This window comes from Lissotriton helveticus, chromosome 5_1 (genome assembly GCF_964261635.1).
Source record: "Lissotriton helveticus chromosome 5_1, aLisHel1.1, whole genome shotgun sequence".
Taxonomy (NCBI): domain Eukaryota; kingdom Metazoa; phylum Chordata; class Amphibia; order Caudata; family Salamandridae; genus Lissotriton; species Lissotriton helveticus.
Window position 1 is genome coordinate 1,905,627,505 of NC_136065.1, and position 23,275 is coordinate 1,905,650,779.

The 23,275-nt window shown below is 47.3% G+C and overlaps 1 protein-coding gene across 1 annotated transcript in view; it reads left to right on the plus strand.

Moving 5' to 3' along the window:
• P3H4 (prolyl 3-hydroxylase family member 4 (inactive)) overlaps nucleotides 1-23,275 on the plus strand; it is a 97,277-nt gene that overhangs the window by 50,354 nt on the left and 23,648 nt on the right. The window contains exon 3 of the mRNA XM_078645449.1: nucleotides 719-890. Coding sequence (XP_078501575.1) covers nucleotides 719-890 — 172 coding nt within the window. The remainder of the gene's footprint in view (nucleotides 1-718; nucleotides 891-23,275) is intronic.

The window sequence follows — 23,275 nt, forward strand, 5'->3', positions numbered from 1 at the left end:
TTCCTTGACCAAGTGACTGTGTCTAAGTCCGCCTTAAATAGGCGAGTCGAATGGCACCACGAGCGAAGAGACGCTCCAAGATGGCGCCCGTGCAAAAGCTACCCAGCCCAAGGCAAGATGGCGCCCACCGATCCAGCCCCGGAACCCGGACCCGCCAAACGGCGGTGCTTTAGCCTTTTATGTGCAGGTAAGAGGGCGAGGAGCAAAATACAGATACAAGCGCCTAAAAACAAGGGACAACTCAAATAATAAAAAATCAGATACAAAAACAGGTAATTAAAAGCAGCGCGGCCGCTACGCGACCTGCAGGAAGCCAATTCCTTGACTGCATGTCTTCTGCTAGTCAGCTAACACTGTGTGACATGTTCATGTTGGGCCCTCGCATATCCTTCCTGTTGGGCCGAGTCCCAAGTGGACAGAGAGACCATTTCTGGTGCTTTGCAGCAGTTTTAAAATCTTCTTGGAGTTTTGTGTTGTTCAAATGGGTGTAAATTCTGATATATGTTTCTCTTGTCTGCATTGTTAGATTTTGCTTGCAAGAAAGTGTCACTCATAGTAGTTGAAATGTCACTCATAATTGCACTGAAGTTATTTAAATGTCACACATAGCTATCTGAAACCTTGGCAACTATGGAGCTTTAGACCATTACCGTTGTGAAAGCTGCTCTCTGGAACAGCAGAAGATTCTCAAATGAATAACCTTTGACCCTACTTTTAGGCGATCTTCGTGAAAGCTGTGAAGTCCTACAACAGCGGGGACTTCAGCAGCAGCACCGCCGGCATGGAACAAGCCCTGTCCGAATATTACAAGGCCTACGAGAGCTGCTTAGCGGGCTGCGAGGGCTCCTACGAGGTGAAAGAGATGAAGGACTTCTACCCAGCCATTGCTGGTGCGTGCCATTGAGGGAGTCCCCTCCATCTTGAAGGGGAGGTTCCCAAATGTGTTTTATATGCATTGTCTCTTTAGTAAAACTGTTTGTCTAAATCCTTACGCACTGATTATATTTTTTCTATTGTTTGCTTCAGAAAAATGAACCTCCCATCAGTCCTGTCAAGCATCACGCAACTGGTGTGACACTCACGCATATCAGTGCGGTGATCCGCATCACCGCACTGAATGCATTTGTCACGCATTTTGCCACCTGTGCCAGCGGCACGCCAGCAGCTCCTGTGGCCCGGGCTCTAGTTCTGAGAGTTAATGCTGCCTGCGCAGCTTATTGCCGGCGACTACTCTGTGTGCCTAAACTGAAACCGCAGACACTGCAGCAGCTCTGAGCTGAGCTCTCTGAGCGGCGCGGCCGCGCTACAATGTATCTCTGCTGCTCTGCTAGAGTCCCGACGCGTGACGTCGACTCAGTGTGTTCCCGTTGCCCTGGAAACTTAAATGCAGATTTGTACAGTCTGCAGGGGGGCCGGCCGGCGCCCGGCCTGCCCGCAATCGATACAGCCTCAGAGCTGTCAATCACGGTGGCGCAACAGGGCGCCAGGATTATAAATCCGGATGTGCCGGCCTGGTATGGGCCGTCACGTCCGGAGGAAGCAGGAAGTAAAGCGGCGGGTGATTTGAGAGAGTGCAGGCAGGTTGCGGGCGGCGCGCATGCAGTCCTCACTCTCAAGCATGGCCACCCGGCGCCGCGGCCCCCTGTGCAGCCCCCCGCTAAAACACAGCAGGGTCTGCAGCGCACCTTGATCACCACCACTGTGGCAGCCGCAGGCAGCTCAGCTGAGCCGGCCGCCGACAGGACACCGCTCTGGCCGCCACCGTGACGAAAACTGCGAGGGCCCGGCGGCGCCCCCCGCCGCGGCAGCATAGCCGCCCAGCTCAACTAAGTAAGTGTCAGCCGGTCATTATGGTTTTATTTTATTTTATAATGTTATCACTCTGTTCTCTTCGTTTAGGCACCTGCTAATAACATCTGTGTGCGAACTACAAGTCAGGCTGAATTAAATAGTGATGGGCTCACTCGACCGTTCATTCTTCCCCAGCTAGTAAGATAAATTAGCACCGTGACAAGGAGGTATCGGGCCAGGCCAGGATGAGTGCAGAGATAGTTCTGCCCTAGCCTTAAGTTAGAGCGATTCCATTTCTAAAAATAAACAAAACAATTGGCAATAATTAGATTCCTTCGGACCACAGGAGGAGCGTCAGTCGTCCCTGTTTGCTTCCGTTAATGATTCTTGACCCACGGCAGAACCGAAGGACTGCACGCGCGCAACTTGTTTGTTTCTGTGTATCTTCATTATGCTGAAGGGCCAGAGCTTGCTTCCATGCTCATTGACGCTGCATGTGACCCCTTGCTATAGCCGAGTCCGTTGGCAGTACTGCATTCTCTAGCACCGTCACTGAGATCACCTCAGTAGCTGAAGTGACCCCGTGAGATGGAAAGAATGGGATGTAGGTTAGAGCCTGAGGGTGGGAAAGGCGGTATCTGTCTGCAACCACAGTGGTCGTAGATGTTTTTTTCGCATTACAAATGTGGGTTTGTCTTGTCGCACCTATGCTTCCACCCCTGCCTCAGTGTGTCAATTTTATATAGACTTTCAAAGTCTGTGCTTGAAGTACATTGGAAACAGGAACCCTTGAATAGATCATGTATAATATTTCCTTCAGTTAGTTGTTAAATAGCCGCTTTTTCATTTTCAGTTACACAACGTTACCTAGAGTTTCTAGTACTTTTGTGTGTCAAAGTAGAAATCCTGTAGCCCTCTATTCTGCATCATCTATTTGTTAATTGATTTGCATACTTTGAATTTTTCACTGACATCAGGTTGTCGATCCTCCTAAATAAATAGCAGTATTATAATAAGTACTTTTAGTAAGTCAGCTAATATTTTGATTTGTGTGTCTTTATTTTTTTAAGTCAGTTGGAGGCTACTCCTTAAGCCAAGTTGCAGGGCCATCTTAAGGTTCTTATTGTATATTACACAAAAGAGTGCCCTTTAGCACAGTTATAATCATAAATAGATTATTCAGAAAACATTTTAGAATCACTGATATGATAACTGTACAAATGTACCCTGTTGCATGTCCGAACTTCATGCTATACCTATATATAGTCGGATCACAAAATGAGGGTTTAATTTCTGATGTTTTTACCCATGTCATCATTGCTTGATTTTTGACCGTGAGAAAGTGTCACTCATTTTTGTAGAATGTCACTCATAATTACACTGAAATTATGAAAATGTCACACATGGCAATCTGAAACCTTGGCAGCTATGTCCCATCTGGCACGACATAACTCGGTGATGCTTCTCTTGCATACTACATCTTTAAAGTATGTGATGTCATGATGTCCAGTAAATCATGTATAGTTTCAAAGAAAAACAATATACCACACCTCTAAAGCCACCCCCACCCAAAAAAAGAATCAGCATGACCACAAATAAAACACATACCTTTTCAAATGAAACACATCTACCTTCCTCATAGAAGGAAAGTGGCCCGTGTCCTTTGTAACTTTTTAGCCAACAGCACATTGCTCGTTATAAGTGCCTTCCAGTATGCAGTCTGCTATTTGGTAAGAAAGCATAGAATGTTTGAAAATGGCACACAAGACATGGCCACAAGGCACCAGTGATGTTGTGTGAGCAGATAAGTGCAATCCCAATATTTTGAAAAAAATAAAATGTCACTTTTCCTATAAACATAAGTATTTGAAAGTCTACCATGAACCTGGACAGTGATGTTGCCATTAGCTAGATTAGCCCATCTGAATTTATATGGCACAGCAAAGTCAGTTTGGCATTGTGCATCCACTCTACCATTTGACCCCACATACGCCTTATTATTGGTTTTCCCACACCAGTCACTCAGTTTATCAAGGAGGACAGTGAGTGGGCTCAGTTCTTCTTTGATGATAATTTTAACCTTTCCTAAAATATCCCTTATGAGACTTGCTTCCCATTAAGTTTGAGCAACATCTCCACTGCTGTTATCTACATTTGCTGAAATCGTATCGCCAGAAGAGCAATGAATATCGCCGCTGTGTTCATTAGAACTTTAAGTGGACTTTAGAGTGTGACGTAAAGAGGTCTTTTTTTGGCAGCCACAGTGGGTTTAGCAGTAGGTTTAGCAGGCCTTTCCTTGGTTTGGGGACAGCCAGTAATCGAGTTCCTTCTCAGGCCTTCTTGTCCTTCTTGATTACTCTGTGCTACCTGGCTCCCACAAGCGGACTGTTTAGGGCTTCTTAGTAGATCATGCTGCGGGCTGTCAAAGCACATTGTATCCAAGGACAGGGACAGCCGTCTCAGTTAATTCTATCTCCATGGCCACTACACCTATGGCTCTTTGCATCATTCTGTCAATAGAGGTGGGCTTTGGGGACAGCAAGGGCGACTGGAACCTCCCTTGGTGGTTCCTTTTCCCTATGGTGTCAATCACAGAATTTGATGGTTGACTACAGGAAGAACACCCTGCCCAAAGAATAGAATCACTCACACTGCAGAGTACTTGTTTCCGGGATAGATGAAAGATGAAAGGGAGGTGGCCCAGCCTTGTCCGGACACAGATGGGCCCGCTCTTTGACCGGGTACGCGCCTGGTTGCGTCCCATGCAGCAGGAGCCCAGCAAGATTTTGTAGTTGCCTTCAGGTGCAACGAAACAGCTTAGGTGGCTTCCTGCCACAGGGAACTCCGGGGCTTATGGTCTGGTCTAGCCCCCACCACCACCGTCAGCACAACCGCAACAGTGATGTAATCCGGATCACTGCTTGAATGAGGATAAGGCTGAGCTTTCACGTGTGGGCTCAAATCAGGCTCAGCGTAAACTAAAACCCCATGTGGGGATTATTCAGGAGGCACAAACATACCTCAAGTACTTAAACTTGACCACTGTGTACTGTTGCTATGGGCCAGTGCTACCAATTCAACATATAACACCACTTTATGCAACTTGAATGAACATATTATAAACAGATCTTCATTAGCACATGCAGAAGCACTTTCAAGGCAAGAAGCAAGAATTTTTACAAAAAGCAAGAATTTTTACAAAAAGAAAAACTTCAACATGATTTATTCTGTTTTTTAACACAGAAAATACATTTCTTCTGGGAAATGTATTAAGTTTTTCTGTTCAACATCCAAGCCCAATGCATTTCGGGCCAGGCGGCCCTTCTTCGGGGGCTAAAATCTACAAATGACAGAAAAAAATTACATGAAAACAATGTGCAGGGAATGTCAGTCTCCTTTCAATCAATTCCTACTGCCTAGTATAGTAAACAAGACATCTTAATTTAAGTAATAATATGGGTGTGTCCTTGTCCTATTGTACCTGTCATTGTTGTCGTGCATGCGCAATTCGGGTGCTCTGTTAGAAACAGTGCTTGTGAGCTAGTGTGAACTATGAATGATGTTGCCATTATATAGTTATAGATGTTGCTCTTATAAAATGAAACCTCCACTTTCAAAACCCACAGAACCCTATATCCACATTGGTGATGGCAATTCATGCACACCTCACAAATGTGAAAAAACTAAAACAAAACAAACAACAATACTAGTGCTCCAAGTAAACAATGCCCCGAATTACAAACTTAACGATGAACTCTCCTATATCAATCTGTAACAGATAAATAAACAGATTGTTAAAACCTACCAGTGCCTTTAATATTGCCTACCTAGGTGCATAAGAACATCATAAACGTACTAACCTGAATAATGGTGAACGCACCTCTCTTGAAATGCGATGGATATAAATAACAAGCTTGCTCTGTAAAACATAAAAACGCACATCCACACCATGACTCTAAGTACTCACGAGAACCAAGGTGAATTTAGTCTCAACTATCTGGATTCCTATCTGTAACTGCTCAACTGGATCTTACGGTTTAAAAAACGCTTGATACTCTGCACGAACAACTTGAGTTGGCGTGTGTGCCACGTGTTCAAAACTCATAAGCGGCACCAATTCCATAAAACAAACCACGGACTCTGGAGCGTGGAAGCTCTCACTGCATGTAAACTTGGTCGCCATCTTTGAGTAAATAAAATGATAAAGTGAAAAAAGTCGACAAGGAAAAGGTGTTAAAAAAACGTATGAAGCAAACACATTAGCATTGAAAGAAATCCATCGTGAATAGATACACTACAAAGGTTTTGGTCACGTAACTGTTCACTTGAAATTTCATGGACAAAAAAACGCTGTATGCTTTTCATGAACAGCTGATGTTCAGCGTGTATGACGCTCTCATCACTAAAAAATAAGCAGCGTAGATTACATGAGACAAAGAACAGACTCAGGAGCAAAGGATCTCTCACTACATGGGAACGTGGTCGTCATATTCAAATAAAGAAAAGACTGATATGGTATAGAAAAAAAAAATCTATAAGGTGAACACAATGTCATTACATAACCAGTCGTGAGTAGATACTCCACAAACTATTCTATCACGTGAACAACATATTCAAACTACTAGCAATGCCGAGAAATGAAAAACAATAGCGTTCTATCCAATTCTGCCACATCACACACAAACAATAATCCAAACTCATGTTCATCATGAACTCTCAAGGTTGTAAGAGATCGTGTCCTATGTAGAAGTTAGTGGTCGGGAATGGTTGGCATGCATGTCATCCTGCTTTGTGTTGGGACACATCTGGATTATAGAATCAAGATTAACATATGACTATAGAATCGCAAAACATATTACCATTATAGAAAACAAGTCACGTCATTTTTTTCATTTAAACCCTTCGGATGTTGTGTGTCTCGTTTCCTGATCCAGAATATTTCTCTTTGTAGTAACGATCTTGTGAGATCTGTGCCAGGAGTGGGTTTTACAGTCTCTATGACCTGGATAATCTGTGCGATGGTGTGTCTGGCCTCTGTCCAATGAACTGCTAGACTGCTTGTTTTATTCTTCGTTCTAATAGTACTCTTGTGTTCTGAAATGCGTATTTTAATTTTTCTCTCAGTTTTACCGACATAGAGCAGACTATAAGGACTCTTTATGCTGTTAACCAAATTCTTAGAATTGCAGTCGGAAGTGTGTCTTAGTGTAATGGTTTGTCCTGTCATGGGGTGCTGAATCTTAGTGGCAATTATTACATTGTTGCAAACACACAGTTGAGACATTTCCTGGTGCCTAGTGGGTCCGGGAGTCATTGTCATCAAAATTTCTTTTAGATTCTTTGACCTTTGTATGCGTGCAGTGTTTTTTCTTTAAAGAGATCATAGAAATCTGTTTAGTTCTGTAATATCTCCCATCTGTTATTAATGATTTTCTTAATCTTTGCAGAACTGGTGGAGTATTTAGACACAAAAACCTGTCGTTGTTGGTTCTTTTTTTGTTGTTTAGTCATTAATGCAGTTCGATCTTGTCTCTTCATGTGATCAATGGCTTCAAGCAAGAATTTTTCTGGATATCCTCTGGAACTATATTTCTGTTTCTGAATCCTGATATTTTCATCTAGAGTTGTGGTTTGTGAGCAGATTCTCTTAATGCGTAGAAACTGAGAATATGGTAAATGTTAAATAAGATTGTTGGGATGGAAACTTGTAAACAGTAACGCGTTGTTTTTATCCGTCTCTTTCCGATGGACTTGGGTTTGGATGCCGGAATCTGTTTTGATAATGGGTACATCGAGAAAAGTGATAGATTTGTCACTGATGGTATGAGTAAATTGAATGTGATCATCTAATGTGTTAAGTTGTGTAATCTTCAGTTCAAGACTCTCATGGGTATTGGTCCACATCAAAAATATATCATCTCTATATCTGCAGTACAGTAGAAAATTGTCTGTCAATTCCTTGTCTCCATATACATGGTCTTCTTCAAGATTAGCCATGAATGTGTTTGCATATGCCGGCGCTCCTGCAAAGCCCATTGATGTCCCTGTTAACTGTAAATAAAAACGATCTTCCCTCTGGAAATAACTATGGTTAAGACAGAAATGTAAAAACTTTGTCTGCTCTTAGTCCTGTTTGTTTCAAAATGGCTCATTTTACAGCTTGCATTCCACCCGAGTGAGGGATTGAAGTGTAAAGGGATTTTACGTCTATGGTGCAGAGTATGCATTCTTTATTCTCCATGACTTGCTGTAGCTTCCAGAGAAAATCTGTAGTGTCCTTCACATAGGAACCCCACTCCTGTACGAGCGGTTGTAAAAAGTGATCTAGGTACGGACCCAATGGCTCAAATAAAGTACCACACCCAGTAACAATAGGTCTAAATGGTGGATTATGAATGTCCTTATGTATTTTTGGCAGCATGTTCAGTCGTGACCTCCGTGGTACCCAGCCCATCTCCATATTACCTCCAGGGTTTTTGTTAATCTGTAAGTGGGACCTTGACTCATGAGAAGGTAAAGAGCTTCATCTGCGACGTGTTCATTGACCTTCTGTTGATAAAACTTCCTGTCCATTACCACAATTGCTCCTCCCTTGCCAGCATTTTGAATGAAAATTTCAGAATTGTTGGAGAGTGACCTCAATATGTTTCTTTCTTGTATGGTGGATTTGCGCCTTTTGTCTGCCATAATGTTCCATTTTTATCAATCTTTTCTTACCAGATTTTTAAATGAGTCCAAACTTTTGTGTGACACTGGAGCTTGAAAATTCGACTTGGGTTTGAATTCAAGAAACTCAGGTTCAGAGTTAAATTCTCTAGGTGGAAGTTTGTTTGTAAAACAGTGTTTCAAACGTAGTGTCCTCATGTATTTGAAAAGAGCAATCCCACATTCCAATATGCTTGTTCTAAATGTTGGAACAAATCCCATACCCTTATTCAGGACGTTTAGTTGCTGTGGCGTAAGATCAGTTGATGAAATATTCACTATTATGGTTTGGTTTGGCTGCGTAAGTTTGTGCACACGTTTTCTTTGACTTCTCTTTGTTTTCCGGTGGTTTTGATGCTTTGTGGGCCCGGCGGTTGGCTTATGTCCGTGACCTGGGATAAAAAAGATTTGATGTTGAGGAATGTGCTTGACTCAGCCTGTGTCTGAGCACTGCTTATTGCTGTATGTGCTGGTGCTCGGTTAATGTCTACGTCTCCTTCCGTTGCTACACTTTCCTCAGATGATGTGGTGATGGTTTTCTTAAAATACACACGTCGTTGAGCATACACCTCTTCCCAGGTGTAGACTTTGTTGAGCTTATAAACCAGTGTATCCTATTTGTATTTCCTAAGTTTTCCTCCTTGTAATTCTTTGTTGTATATATCTAATTTACGGTTCATGTTTTCCAGTGCCGTGTTCCATGCATTAGTTTCCATTCATGATTCGAGGACTTGTTTAATCACTGAAAACTCCTCAGATATTTCACGTATTGCTCTTGAGAATTCCTCAATAAGTAGCTAAATAAGGTCCAATGAACATTTATTGGGAAAAGCGAGCCATTTTTCCATGAATTCCTTGTTTTGATGAAATCTGAAAAGCATTGGTTTTATCGATGATCTTAATCCTTTTGGGACGCGTTTGGCTCTCTGGTATTGTACAAGTGTGGATGCATGTAACTGTTGGTTCAGTTCTCTCCCAGTAAGATATTCAAATTGTTTTAATTATTGTGATACAGAACTGCCCTGCACATCAAATGATTTAACTTCTTGAATTAAAGAGTGTGCTTGTTATGCCGTGTATACCCGAATATCAGCCCTGTTGTTTGTAATGCTCGATATTGCGTCAAATGACTCCCATACCAGTTACTGCTAAGCCTAAAACCTCGAGGGTCAATGTTTGTTGGTGATATGCCACTGCATGCTCTTGTTAGTAACTTAATTGAACTACTACCTGAAACATCTTTATTGTATCTGCCCCTTTCTACATAAAGCGCAGAGGGCGACCATTGCTCGATCGATTATCACGTCAAGGTAGGGCATGGCAGTGTTCTGCTGGTCGGCTGTTGTAATTCAAAGATTCAACATTTTCACGTTGTAAAAAAGCTCCAGCCAGAACAGTAACAAATCTTCATGGTAGAGAACATATCAGTCCAGTCCTAAGGAAACTTTGCTGATTTACGGCCCGGGCTTTAATTCTTTCTAAAACAACATGATTCATAACCAATCTTGGTGCTACCGTGAGTCCTCTGAAGCAGCACCTGTCATTGTGGCCCAGCCAATGCTATATGACTGCAACAGTGTGAGCCTTCACGTCCCCGCAGTCCGGGTGCGCGCTTTAGTGGTCGCCTCCTTCGTAGTTCGACAAGTTCTTGATTCTATTTTACATTGCAGACCTGCCTCGAATACAGAGACTGGGCTCTTGGACTGTAGGTTCTTATCTATGCACAATTCAGCACATTTAGCTGAATAAGGACCAGAAGAGAAGCAAGGACGAGGGGCAGAATGAAAGTACAGACTTGCACATCTCTGTAACCTGACCTGCGCCATACAAACACAGTGAAACACAAATAAGAAAATACAATACACAAAGCTCAACTGAGAGGCAGCAATTATCTGTCCTTAAAATTAGAACAAGAAGATTGCTTCTGTCTGACCCTCTGTCTTTGTACATCATCAGCTGAACTAGCTTAAGACAGGTGAGAAACAAAGTGTCAGTCAGTTGGTAATACTGTTTTGACCTGCCCTGAATTCCACAAACTGTCCACAACACTCACAAAGGGAACATGTCTCAGAAAGGTCGTTTTATTTTGCCGCTAAGTCTGAAGAAACTGCTTTATTATTTAATTTAGAAAACCCAATTGACCAGACATAAATGTAGGTTCTGCTCTCCAGTGGGTCTGTGAATATAACTTCAGTCAGAATGCTTGAGGCTTTCAGGGTTACAAATTCAGCAACTATTATATGGAAAAACCATCAGACCAGAACAAAAAATACAGAGTAACCCAAACTAAGTTTACAGCAACAAGCCCTTACAGAGTTATTGGGTGTTTTTTCATTTATTATTTTTAATAATTTTTTTATATTTTTATAATTTTTCGTGTCTGACAAAACAATCATTTTAATTTACTTATTAACATTAGAATATAGAAAAACGTGTGTCACAGCATCTCTCTTCATTACTGCATAAGGGTTACCATTGCCCCTGTTGTTTCACCCTCTATATTCCCGCCATCCCCTCCTGGTAGCACAGAGATCTAACTTATATCTTTCCATGTGTTTGGGGACATCATCTGTAAGTAAAGTCTAGGACGGCTTTCCATTTTGCAGTCCGAAGGGCAGATGGATTTCCCTGGATGTGATCCCCTCTTCCCCAGAACCCACTCCACTCCTTATCTACAATGGTAAGGGGGCCATTTTCGGCTTCGGCCAATCAGAGACTCCTTAGCTTGTTGTAGTATGCTGGTTATGACTTCCTAGATTGCTGTTCATGTCCAAACTGTGTGTACCAAACCTCCCACCTCAATCCTGCATCTCAAGAATGATGAATTGGTACCCGATAGGGGATGCAGAGATACCGGAAGTGCTAGCTGGTAGATATTGCGGCTTTGCTTGGTGCCACCAGAGTTTGTCTAGCAGACCCCCATCTGCCTCCCTGGCTAGTCCGACCTTGTTGAGGGGATCCAGGATGCTAATCAGGATCTGGGGACTAGCGACATTCCCCACCTCGCCAACATTTGAGACCCGGTAAGTTTGCCCTCAAGTGGGCTAAATCCCGGGGCCTCTCCAGCGCTGGTAAGGTACATCATGGTGACACCTCTCAAGTGCAGGTAGAATTTGGAGTTTTCGTGGACGAAAACTGCACATAGTTCATCCTAGGGTTTCATTGTATTTGCTCTTGTTATGTTCTCAAGGGGTGAAATATCAAAATGATCCCAGTCTCCGAAGCCATTCGGAGCAGTTACCCGTGGGAAGGGGTGCGTACAACCTGTATGTACCAAGATCAGGAAATCTACTTACCTATATTTAGGACTTTTTATATCATGGTCAAAACATCTCCTTGGGTTTCCGTAGCATTTTATAAATGGTTGTTGTAACCTGGTTAAGTGTTTAACTACTGTGTTGTGTTGATTGTTTTTTTATGGTTGTTTTTTATTTCTTAAAAAGAACATGTATACAGTCTGAATAAATCTCGCTTCCAAACACCTTATTTCAGACCACCAGAAGGATACTGGGGCGGATATAAGCCTCAATGAAACCAATAATTATACTGCATTTGTGTTTAGTTAAATGTAACACAGGGGATGGATGACATCGTTCGTTCATTGTTAGATACTGAAAGCAATAATTACACTAACGTGGGTTACCAAGAAGGCAATGAGCATATTTAGTTAGTTTTTTGTAAAGTGGAAAATTGTGTTAATAATAATAAGAATTATTCATTTTAGTTCAAAAGGACTTGGGATGAAATACCTTTCTGATTAAACAATTGCTTAAACTCGTTATTTTACTAATTTTCGTTCAGTTAATACTAAAGATGGACTGTAATTGTGTTGTTCATAAAATAAAAACCTGCATTTTGTAGGTAAATATTTATAAGATATTGTATGTCCTGCAAACCGTGTGCTTCTAGACACCTGTGGAAGCAGGTTACAAGCCATGACAGCAGAGCAATGCAAAACTTGTATGATGATAATAATATATATATATATATAGACCATAGGCCTTCAACACGACGACTCCATTGATTGTCATTTCATGGTATACTTCGTGCAATTGTTAGATGAAAAACACTAGAGCAGTCATGCATAGAAGGCTTAGACAGCTGGCCGAATAAAAAAAACCCGGTACAAACTGAAAGCTGTAGTGGACTTGCACTGTCCTGTTGAAAGAAATCAATCTGATAACTGAAAGGAAACAATAACTGTAGTGCAATTTATATATGTAATAATGAAGCGGAATTAGTTTTAATAATTAAGCGTTGACATATCGATACAACTGGCTGCATACCTGTAATACCAACTGTGGACACATGATGGCAGCAAAATGCAATGCATTTGAAATTATTAAGCTGAAAACTGGTGATCCGTTTCACTGTTGCTAGTATGGCAGCGAAAAGCAATGTATCATTCTTCGGTTTGCTAGGTCGTGTGCTGAGACACTCTTATTAGTCTCTAAAAGTAAACAACTTAAGCTTTGTGTAGCCAAATACTAAACATGCATTGACAAAATCAGTAGGTCTGTTTAGGAATGAAAGTGCCTTTTGGGTCATTGATGGGATTAGGCACAACAAATCCTTATAAATGCACTCTGTCACTCATTGTTGCACTTGTGCATCCAGCCAGTCATCCACTGACTCATTATTACATCTACCCTCTAACACAACTGCAATAGAACACACACAAATTCAACAAGATATGCACGATAACTAATTGCAGTAGCAAAACTAAACATAGCAGTGTGTGCCCATCTTGCAGTGATATTGTTGTTTTAAAGTTCCAGCATGGCCGCCACGTTTAGGATCAACGTGTTGGCCATTTTGGAATGGTAAAACAGTGATAAACTATGGACAACAAAATTCTATAACAGTCGCGTGGTTTAGAGTAAGTGGCCACATGGGATCTAACACACTGCAGATTAAATGGATTTAAAGAGTGGCAAGCAGGCGGCCCTTTAGACATTGCATCTCAAGTATTCAGTATCTCCTTCAGTATTCTCTTAAGACAAATGTAACTAAATATAGGAGAAGAAAATAAATGAAAGGGGAACTATATAAAGGGATAAAATTGAAAATGAAGGACTAGCCACCCACCCCTGACCCTGAAGCACACTTGTTTTCAGGTGGATGCACATATACGATCAGAAAATTATATAATTCACAGAGCAAGAGAGCCAATGACTGATGTGATCTGAATGATTCATTACCCCATGCAGTACACTGTGATGGTTGGAAACAGAGTGTAACTGACACTGAAAGCAGTGGCAGAAGAGGGCAGCCACAAAGCCCTTTGTATATCTATCCATCTATGAACAAAGCTTTGTGTCGGCGAGACGACCAAAGAAATGGACACTCCAAAGTTGCATGCAGTCACTGTGATTCATTCAGCGGACACAAATGCTACCAACATGTTTTGGTTCTGCGAGCCTTTCTCATCTCCTTGAGAAAGCCTTGCAAAGCCAAATCGTGTTGGTAGCGTTTGTGTCCACTGAAAAAATTCCATGACTGCATGCAACCTTGGAGTGCCTGTTTCTTTTGTCGTCTCACAGACACAAAGCTTTGCTCATGTATATCACAGTGGGGTGTCGCACCCACTGTGGAGCACCCGCCTGTTGTTGGGTGTGAACACTTTTTGCTACACAAGGAAGCATATATATAAACATTAGTTCATTATTTTTGTGTTCAAGATCCTTGCAGATAGTTAAACCTCTTAATAAGTCTTCTGAAGATATTCTAGCAAGAAATATTACAGTGCAAATCTTCTAACGTTAAGATTTCTGAAAGGAGGTACCAACACCAAAATCCTTCTCTACAATGGTAATCTGTGAGATTTCATTTAACAAAATATCTGACTGCAGGCTTTAACACCGTTCAAAAACAATCCATATGAAGGCATATTGACTTTGACATGTGTTATATAATAAAGAAGTCTGGTGTACTCCCATTGTCATAACTTTTCATAATAAGCAGATCAAGCCTATGGTATCGGAAGTACCTTTTTCTGGTGAACCCATCAGGCTTATACCGGAGTTGGTTATGGCCTGACACAGTAACCAACTTGGGCCTAACGAGTCAGCTTTTCCTCAAGCAAACCATGAGGCATACATTCATTAAGTTGACAAAACAAAATATTATGCATCCTAAGAGGGCTAACGAGAATCCTCACAGTGCAAATCTTCTATATCCACAGTTTGTCAGAGGGGGCAACCAACACTGAAATCCTTGCCTACTCAGTGTAAACATTCCCACAAGGCAGCCATCGAGCATATGTCAAAAAATTAAAAATGTATAAAAATTACCAATCACAAAGCCAAATAAAATAAAATGAAAAAGGAATTTTTAAAGCACAATTATACCCGAAGGTGTCAATGCGCTAAATCATCTAAAGACATGAACACAAAGAGGGAAGTCAGGATAAACAGATCTGGGGCTAGGATGCAAACAACCATGTTTTCAAATATTTACGAAAGGCCAAAATCTTTTCAGATCCAGCAATGTAGATGGGTAAGTGTTCCATAGTTTGGCCACTTCATAAGGAAAAGAGCGCCATCCCGATCTAGCTTTGCAAAGCTTGGGCACCATCACCTTACTCCTGTAGATGGAACGAAGTGACCTGTTGGGCACATTTCACTAAAATATCGACTGGAAAAACATCAGACCCATTTTATGCAATGCCATAAAGGCCATGCATAGAACTTTAAAAATTACTTGTTTCTTGACTGGAAGACAATTGAAGTCTGAAGAAATTTAGCAAATGAGAGATGTTTTGGAATGCCTACATTGTTTATTATGAAAAAGTGTGATAAAGGCAGTAGGGGTGCCTTTATCGCACTTTTTCATATTAAACAATTAGACATTTAACCTTTATCCTTGGCTTGTCCAATTCCGACACCGTGCTCAGCATAAGGCTCCCACAATGCACCAACAGAAATGATTATAGTAGTAATTGGCTGATGTGTTGGTTATATGAAAAAATTTGACTGTTCTAAGCTTATAGGGCAAAAATAAATACTAATTTCACAATAATTACATTCACTTAAGATTAATAAACGTGCAGAAGTTGTGTTATCAGGCGAAAACGACAAACACAAATTAAACTGTTTACAATAAAAGTAGATTGTGAAAGTAACAGATACAATGAATGAGGAATCGTATTATTTAGATGAAAAAAATAATACTTAACTTTATTGTTATTAAGTTCACACTATTGAGATATAATTTTTTTCAAGATATTTATAAAGTATTGTGTTTAGCCTAGTGTTTACCTTTGAGCACTGATGGCAAATCCAGCTTTCTATTTGTTAATAAAATGTTAATTCACTTTGAAATTATTCAAATTGACCTTAGTAATTGTATGTTATAAAAAGGACAATACGAACATTTAGAAACATAAACAAATGACATTGAATCATCTGCATAAATATTGCTAATTGTACACACAGTTACTAAAAGGCCTGATGCTCATGAGTAGTTAATGGCAGGACAATATATGACTGCACCAGGACCTGGGAGCCATAGTGCATTACATGCCTTTACTTAAAGTGCTTGTAATCAGCGCTTTCCAGGAGGTAGGGGGGCAATGCTCACAGAGATTCATATCATGGACAAGTGCATGTCTTGAGTTCCTTAATATTTGTTTTTTAGTTACTTCGGGGAGATGTTGGGTTTGATTGTGCCACTGAATGCCTGTTGGACCCGGCCTCGTGGCGTGGTGCACCTCGGTCCCTCCACACCCTGCGAGCGTAGGCCTGCACCCCGAGACCCCTGCGCAGCATCCCCGTGAGTGTAGCCTGAACCCCGAGCCTGGTCATCATACTCCCCGTACACCTAGATCCCCCGAGAACCTCGACCAGGCCTGCCTTTCCCGCTCCTCGCCCGGCTCCGAGCGCCTAACCTGGCATGCCCCACAAGGCCCGGACGCCATCTTCGCTTCCCGACATCCCTGTCTCCCTGGGCCTAGCGTGACCCCGGCCCCAGCGAAACCCAGACTCCAAAGGCGCGCCAGTCCCCGCCAGGGGGTAAAGGGCTCCCCAAGTGAGATAAGCCGGGGAGTTTCGATAGCACCTCTGGCCTCCCCTGAGAACCTGGTATCCATCACACCTTTGGCCCTCCCCTGTGGGCCAGTTTCGATCACCCTTCTGGCCTCCCCGAGGGCTGGCTCCAGACCCGCTGGGCGTCTGGGAATTCCCGGACCCATCCTTTCAAAGGGATCAAAGAGCCAACCGCCGGACCTCGCCAACGGCCAGCCCCCAGGGCAGGAGACCTCTGCCTGCGAGGGTCCGGAGATCAAAGAGCGAAAGAACTATAACTGGGCCCGCCCGACAACTGGCAGGCAGTTGTATCTTGGACCTGAAGCCTGCTGATCTGATCGCGGCTGACCCTAAGAAGACTCATCTGGAACCTCGGAGCCCTGCTGACGCTGTCGCGGCTCAAGCTGAACTATCACCATCGGAGCCCTGCTGACGCTGTCGCGGCTCAAGCTGAACTGAACCATCGGAGCCCTGCTGACACGGTCGCGGCTCAAGCTGAACTGAACCATCGGAGCCCTGCTGACACTGTCGCGGCTCAAGCTGAACTGAACCATCGGAGCCCTGCTGACACTGTCGCGGCTCAAGCTGAACTGAACCACCGGAGCCCTGCTGACGCTGTCGCGGCTCAAGCTGAACTGAACCATCGGAGCCCTGCTGACGCTGTCGCGGCTCGAGCTGAACTGAACCATCGGAGCCCTGCTGACGCTGTCGCGGCTCCTCACGAACTTCTCCAGATCGAGCCCTGCTGACCTCGTCGCGGCTTGAGGAGTGCTCTGGTCCGGCTGGACCATTGAGATCACCATCACGCCCGAGCCGACTCGACGGAGGTGAAGCAGCCAGTACGCCCATCATCCCGTACCCCCCGGCTCGAGGATTGAGAGCTGTGCGTAGGGTACGCCTCGTACTGTCCCAGAGACTAAAAGACTGTCCCGCTTCCCCCTCCCCGATTCCTCAACGACTTTGTGGTCCCTCGATCACTGTGTACATAAGAGTGTTTCCTTCGTTCCTTTCTTATATAAAAGAACTTGTTACTTCAACCCAACGGTGTGGTGTCTGTCCGTAGTGTGGTGTGAGCTCAGTGTGTACGATCCTAGACTCGAAGTCCTCCCCGGTGGGGACCTCCCAATCAAGACTCAGCAAGTTCTGTGGGAGAGGTGGGTCTTGGGGTGACTGGGTGAGCATAACCTGGCCCTCTGGGATCGCCCCTTCCAACATTGGTGGCAGCGTCGCGATAAGAACCTACGTCTAGGGATCATACAGCACTGACACACTACCCGAACGAAGAACAACCATGAGCCTCATGAACGACGAGACCACCTTCCAGATGGAACTCCTGAAAGACTATTCTCACCGTGAGCTCAAACAATTCTGCAAAGATCTCCATATCCCGTTGACGGGATTAAACACCAAAGAGGACTTTCAACAAGCTCTAACAGCCTGGGTGGAGGCCGGAGCCCAACCTCCAGCACCGACAGAAGTCGATGGAGGGGGAGCACCCCTGATCGAAACCCACGCCCTAGAGCGAGAAAGAACGGAGTCCCCGATGCAGACTCCCAGCACGGAAAGAGGCCTATCCCGGGAAGAGATGACCGACCGAGAGCGCAACCGAAACCACGAGCTAGAACTAGCCCGTTTGAAGATGGAAGGAGAACTCAAGCTGGCCGAGAAAAAGCTAGCCATCGAGCAGTTGCGGCTGCAAGGAGAACTGGAGGAAAAGAAACTCCAGTGAGAACATGACGGAAAGAAGCTCCAGCTGGAGCACGAGCGCAGCATATTGGAAATAGAACTAAAGGCCCGGAACGAAGGCAACAAGACCGCAGCGACCCGAGAGTCTGTTCCCCCGGTGGAACCCAAGGTCCACATCCCCAAGGATGTGGTCAAAGAATATTATAAAAACGATGACATCCAGCAATGGTTCAAGGCCTACGAGGTCGCCATGACCTCACACCGAGTTCCGCAGAAAGATTGGGGAGCCGGGCTGTGGGGTCGATTCCTGAGTGAGGGGAGAGACACCCTACTCGACCTCCCGTCCGCCGAACAGACCTCCTACAACCACATGAAAGAAGCCCTCCTCACAAGGTACGGGCTCACCCCTGAAATGTACCGCCAACGCTTTAGAGACTGCAAGAAGATCCCCGGCACCACATGGGTAGAATATGTCAATTTCTACAGCCGGGCCCTGGACGGGTGGATCAAGGGCAGCAAGGTATCCACCTTCGAGGGGCTCATAGACCTCATTGCCTATGAACATTTGTCCCTAAATTGCTTTGTGGAACTCCGACAGCACCTCCTGGACAGCAAGTTGGCTGACCCCCGGAAACTGGCCGTCGAGACCGATCGCTGGGTGAGCACCAGAGTCCCCCGGGGGCCCGGGGAAGATTCTGGCCGAAATGAACAGGGATCGTCCCGCCAGAGGGGAGGGGGGAATCAGAATAGACAGCGGGGTTCCCAGGTAGGGTCCCCGCGCAGTCCCCCCAGAAACCAGCCAGGTACCTCGCCTCCCACAGCGCGCGCAGGGTTTCCCCCAGCTAAACCAGGGCCCGAGTCAGCCAAGCCTGCTATCATTGCCAGCAACCAGGGCATTATGCCAATGACCCCCGCTGCCCTCTGTTCAAGAAGCCTGCCGCTGCAGGGCCCCCAGTGCGCCACATCACCTCCGTAGCCCTAGAAGAGGAGGGGGGAGAAGAGGAGTTCGAGGGAGCTGACCCCGCAGCCATGATGTTAGTCTCCCTGGGTGATAGGGAGATGGTCCCAGGAGCCCCCCTACCCGACAATACCGAGAAATACCGACAGCAGGTGACTGTCAATGGCCATCACATAGGGGCGCTCCGGGATACTGGGGCCAGTATCACCGCCGTCAAACGGCACCTCGTCACTGAGGCCCAGATTGTTCCCCACATCTCCTGCAGGGTGATCGCAGCCGATAACTCCGTCCGCACCTGCCGGATAGCTCAAGTCCCGTTCGAGTGGGGGGGCGTCTCTGGGGAGTTACGCGTGGCAGTCCGCTCCGACATGCCTGTGGATTGCCTGCTCGGCAACGATCTGGAGAGCTCCCCATGGCAGCGGGTTGAGAAGAGGACCCACTTGGAGATGGTGGGCCTGCCCGAGTGGGCCTGTGTGAGTACCCGGTCGATGACCGCCCGAAGGGCCACCCCCGAAGGGGCGACCTTAGAGGTGGCACCGACTACCCCCGAGGACCCCGAGGTCCCAGAATCCTTTGAGACCCCTGAGCTATTCCCCGGGGAGAGCTTCCTCCCAGCGCAGGGCCCCTCGGCCCCGACGTCGAACCGACCTCGAGCTTGGACGACCTTCCTGAGCTGGCCCAATGGCGCCAGGAAGGGGGACCGTCCCGAGAAGAGTTCTGCTTGGAGCAGACCTCCTGTCCCTCCCTTGTGGGGCTGCGGCAGCAGGCCGCCGCCCAGGCCGCCGGTGACCAGACCGGCTCCCACTTTATCTATTGGGAGAACGGCCTCCTATACAGCGAGCAAAAGTCCGCCGAGCTAGGGTCCGGCCGAGTGCTGGTGGTCCCCCTACGCTTCCGCGGCTTCCTTCGGAACCTGGCCCATGATGTACCCCTGGCGGGACACTTGGGCCAAGACAAAACGTACCAGCGCCTGGTCACCCACTTCTACTGGCCGGGCATGCGCTCTGATGTGGAGGCCCATTGTAAATCCTGTCCCACGTGTCAGTCCAGCGGGAAGAGCGGAGGGAAGCGCAAGGCTCCTCTCCAACCCTTCCCCGTGGTCAGTACCCCCTTTGAAAGGGTGGGAATCGACATCGTGGGCCCCCTCGACCCCCGGACATCCTTGGGCCACCGCTTTATCCTCATCCTGGTGGACCATGCCACTCGCTACCCCGAAGCCATTCCCCTCCGAACGGTGACCGCCCCCGTAGTGGGGCGGGCCCTCATGGCCATCTTCTCCCGGGTGGGATTCCCCCGAGAAGTCGTCAGCGACCGAGGGACCAATTTCATTTCGAAATACATGAAATCCCTGTGGCAACAGTGTGGGGTGACGTACAAATTTACCACTCCATACCACCCCCAGGGTAACGGTCTGGTGGAACGCTTTAACCGGACCCTCAAGGGGATGATCATGGGTCTCGAAGAGCCCCTGAGGCGTAAATGGGACGTCCTCCTTCCCTGTCTCCTCTTCGCGTACCGCGAAGTCCCCCAGAAGTCCCTGGGGTTCAGCCCCTTCGAGCTGCTCTACGGACACCCCGTCAGGGGACCCCTCACCCTGGTCAAGGAAGGGTGGGAGACGGCGGCCCCAGAGCCCCCTCCGGATGTATTTCGATACATTCTGGCCCTCCGGAATCAGACGAGGAAGTTCAGAGAACTGGCCGAGGCCAACCTCGAGGCCAGTCAAGAAGAGATGAAACGGTGGTATGATCAAAATGCCACTCTGGTCGAGTTTCAGCCCGGACAGCAGGTCTGGGTGATGGCCCCGGTGGATCCCTGTGCCCTGCAAGACAAGTGGACAGGGCCCTTCAAGGTGGTAGAACGCAAGAGTCAGGTGACCTACCTCGTCAATGTAGAGTCCCCCAGGAACCCCTTGCGGGTCCTCCATGTGAACCGCCTCAAGCCCCACTTCGCCCGCTCCGAGTTGAGCTTACTCCTCGCCACGGACGATGGGGAAGAAGAAGAAACGGAGCCTCTCCCTGATCTCCTGTCCACCCAAGAAAAAGATGGCTCCGTAGAGGGAGTGAGTCTCTCCTCCTCCCTCTCCCCCAAGCAGCACGAGGACTGTCGCCAGTTGTTGGGACAGTTCTCGGACCTTTTCTCCCTCACCCCTGGCGTCACCAGCTGGTGCGTCCACGATGTGGACACCGGGGACAGTCCACCGGTACGGCACAGAACCTACCGCGTCCCTGACAGAGTTCGGGCCTGCATCAAGGCCGAGGTATCGAAGATGCTAGCTCTCGGGGTGGTCGAAGCCTCTGACAGCCCATGGGCTAGTCCCGTGGTCCTGGTTCCGAAGGCAGCCGCCCCCGGTGTGGTTCCCGAGCTGAGGTCCTGCGTTGACTACCGCGGGCTCAACGCAGTCACCAGAACCGATGCTCATCCCATCCCCCGAGCCGACGAGCTTATCGATCGCCTCGGGGCTGCTCGGTTCCTAAGCACGTTCGACCTGACCAGTGGCTACGGGCAGATCGCCCTCACCGAGGGAGCTAAGGAAAGATCCGCTTTTTCCACCCCGGATGGTCACTACCATTTCCGGGTGATGCCCTTCGGGATGAAGAACGCCCCCGCCACCTTCCAGAGGCTGGTGAACCAGGTCCTGGCGGGGTTGGAAGAGTTCAGCGCTGCGTATCTGGACGATATCGCAGTATACAGTTCCCACTGGCCCCAGCACCTCCAGCACCTCTGGGCGGTGCTGACCGCCCTGAGGAGGGCGGGTCTCACCATTAAGGCAAGCAAGTGCCAGATCGGGCAGGGGTCCGTAGTCTACCTCGGGCACCAGGTCGGAAGCGGCCTCGTAGCCCCCCTCCAGCCCAAGATCGATGCCATCGTGGCCTGGAAGGCCCCCACGACCCAGACGGAAGTGCGGGCGTTTCTAGGGCTTACGGGGTACTACCGCCGGTTCATCAAGGGGTACGGTAGCATCGTAGCCCCCCTCACGGAGTTGACCTCCAAAAGCCAGCCGAAGAGAGTCAGCTGGACCCCCGCCTGCCAAGAGGCGTTCGAAACCTTAAAAGACGCCATGTGCACGGCCCCCATTCTACAGGCCCCCGACTACTCACGAGAGTTTGTAGTCCAGACGGACGCGTCCGAGCATGGCATCGGAGCTGTCCTGTCCCAGGTGAACGAGAACGGCCTAGACCGACCAGTGGCCTTCATTAGCCAGAGGCTACTCCCTCGAGAACAAAGGTGGAGCACCATCGAGCGGGAGGCCTTCGCGGTGGTTTGGGCCCTGAAGAAGCTGAGGCCCTACTTGTTCGGGACTCACTTCCAGGTCCAAACCGACCACCGACCTCTCCGGTGGCTAATGCAAATGAGAGGGCAGAATCCCAAATTGCTGCGCTGGTCCATCTCCCTCCAGGGGATGGATTTCACTGTTGAACACCGACCTGGTTCTGACCACGCCAACTCTGACGGCCTGTCCCGATTCTTCCGCCTCAGCGAAGAGAACCCCCACGAGGATGGGTAGTTCTCCCCGCCTTCAGCTGGGGGGGACGCGTGTTGGACCCGGCCTCGTGGCGTGGTGCACCTCGGTCCCTCCACACCCTGCGAGCGTAGGCCTGCACCCCGAGACCACTGCGCAGCATCCCCGTGAGTGTAGCCTGAACCCCGAGCCTGGTCGTCATACTCCCCGTACACCTAGATCCCCCGAGAACCTCGACCAGGCCTGCCTTTCCCGCTCCTCGCCCGGCTCCTCGCGCCTAACCTGGCATGCCCCACAAGGCCCGGACGCCATCTTCCCTTCCCGACATCCCTGTCTCCCTGGGCCTAGCGTGACCCCGGCCCCAGCGAAACCCAGACTCCAAAGGCGCGCCAGTCCCTGCCAGGGGGTAAAGGGCTCCCCAAGTGAGATAAGCCGGGGAGTTTCGATACCACCTCCGGCCTCCCCTGAGAACCTGGTATCCATCACACCTTTGGCCCTCCCCTGTGGGCCAGTTTCGATCACCCTTCTGGCCTCCCCGAGGGCTGGCTCCAGACCCGCTGGGCGTCTGGGAATTCCCGGACCCATCCTTTCAAAGGGATCAAAGAGCCAACCGCCGGACCTCGCCATCGGCCAGCCCCCAGGGCAGGAGAC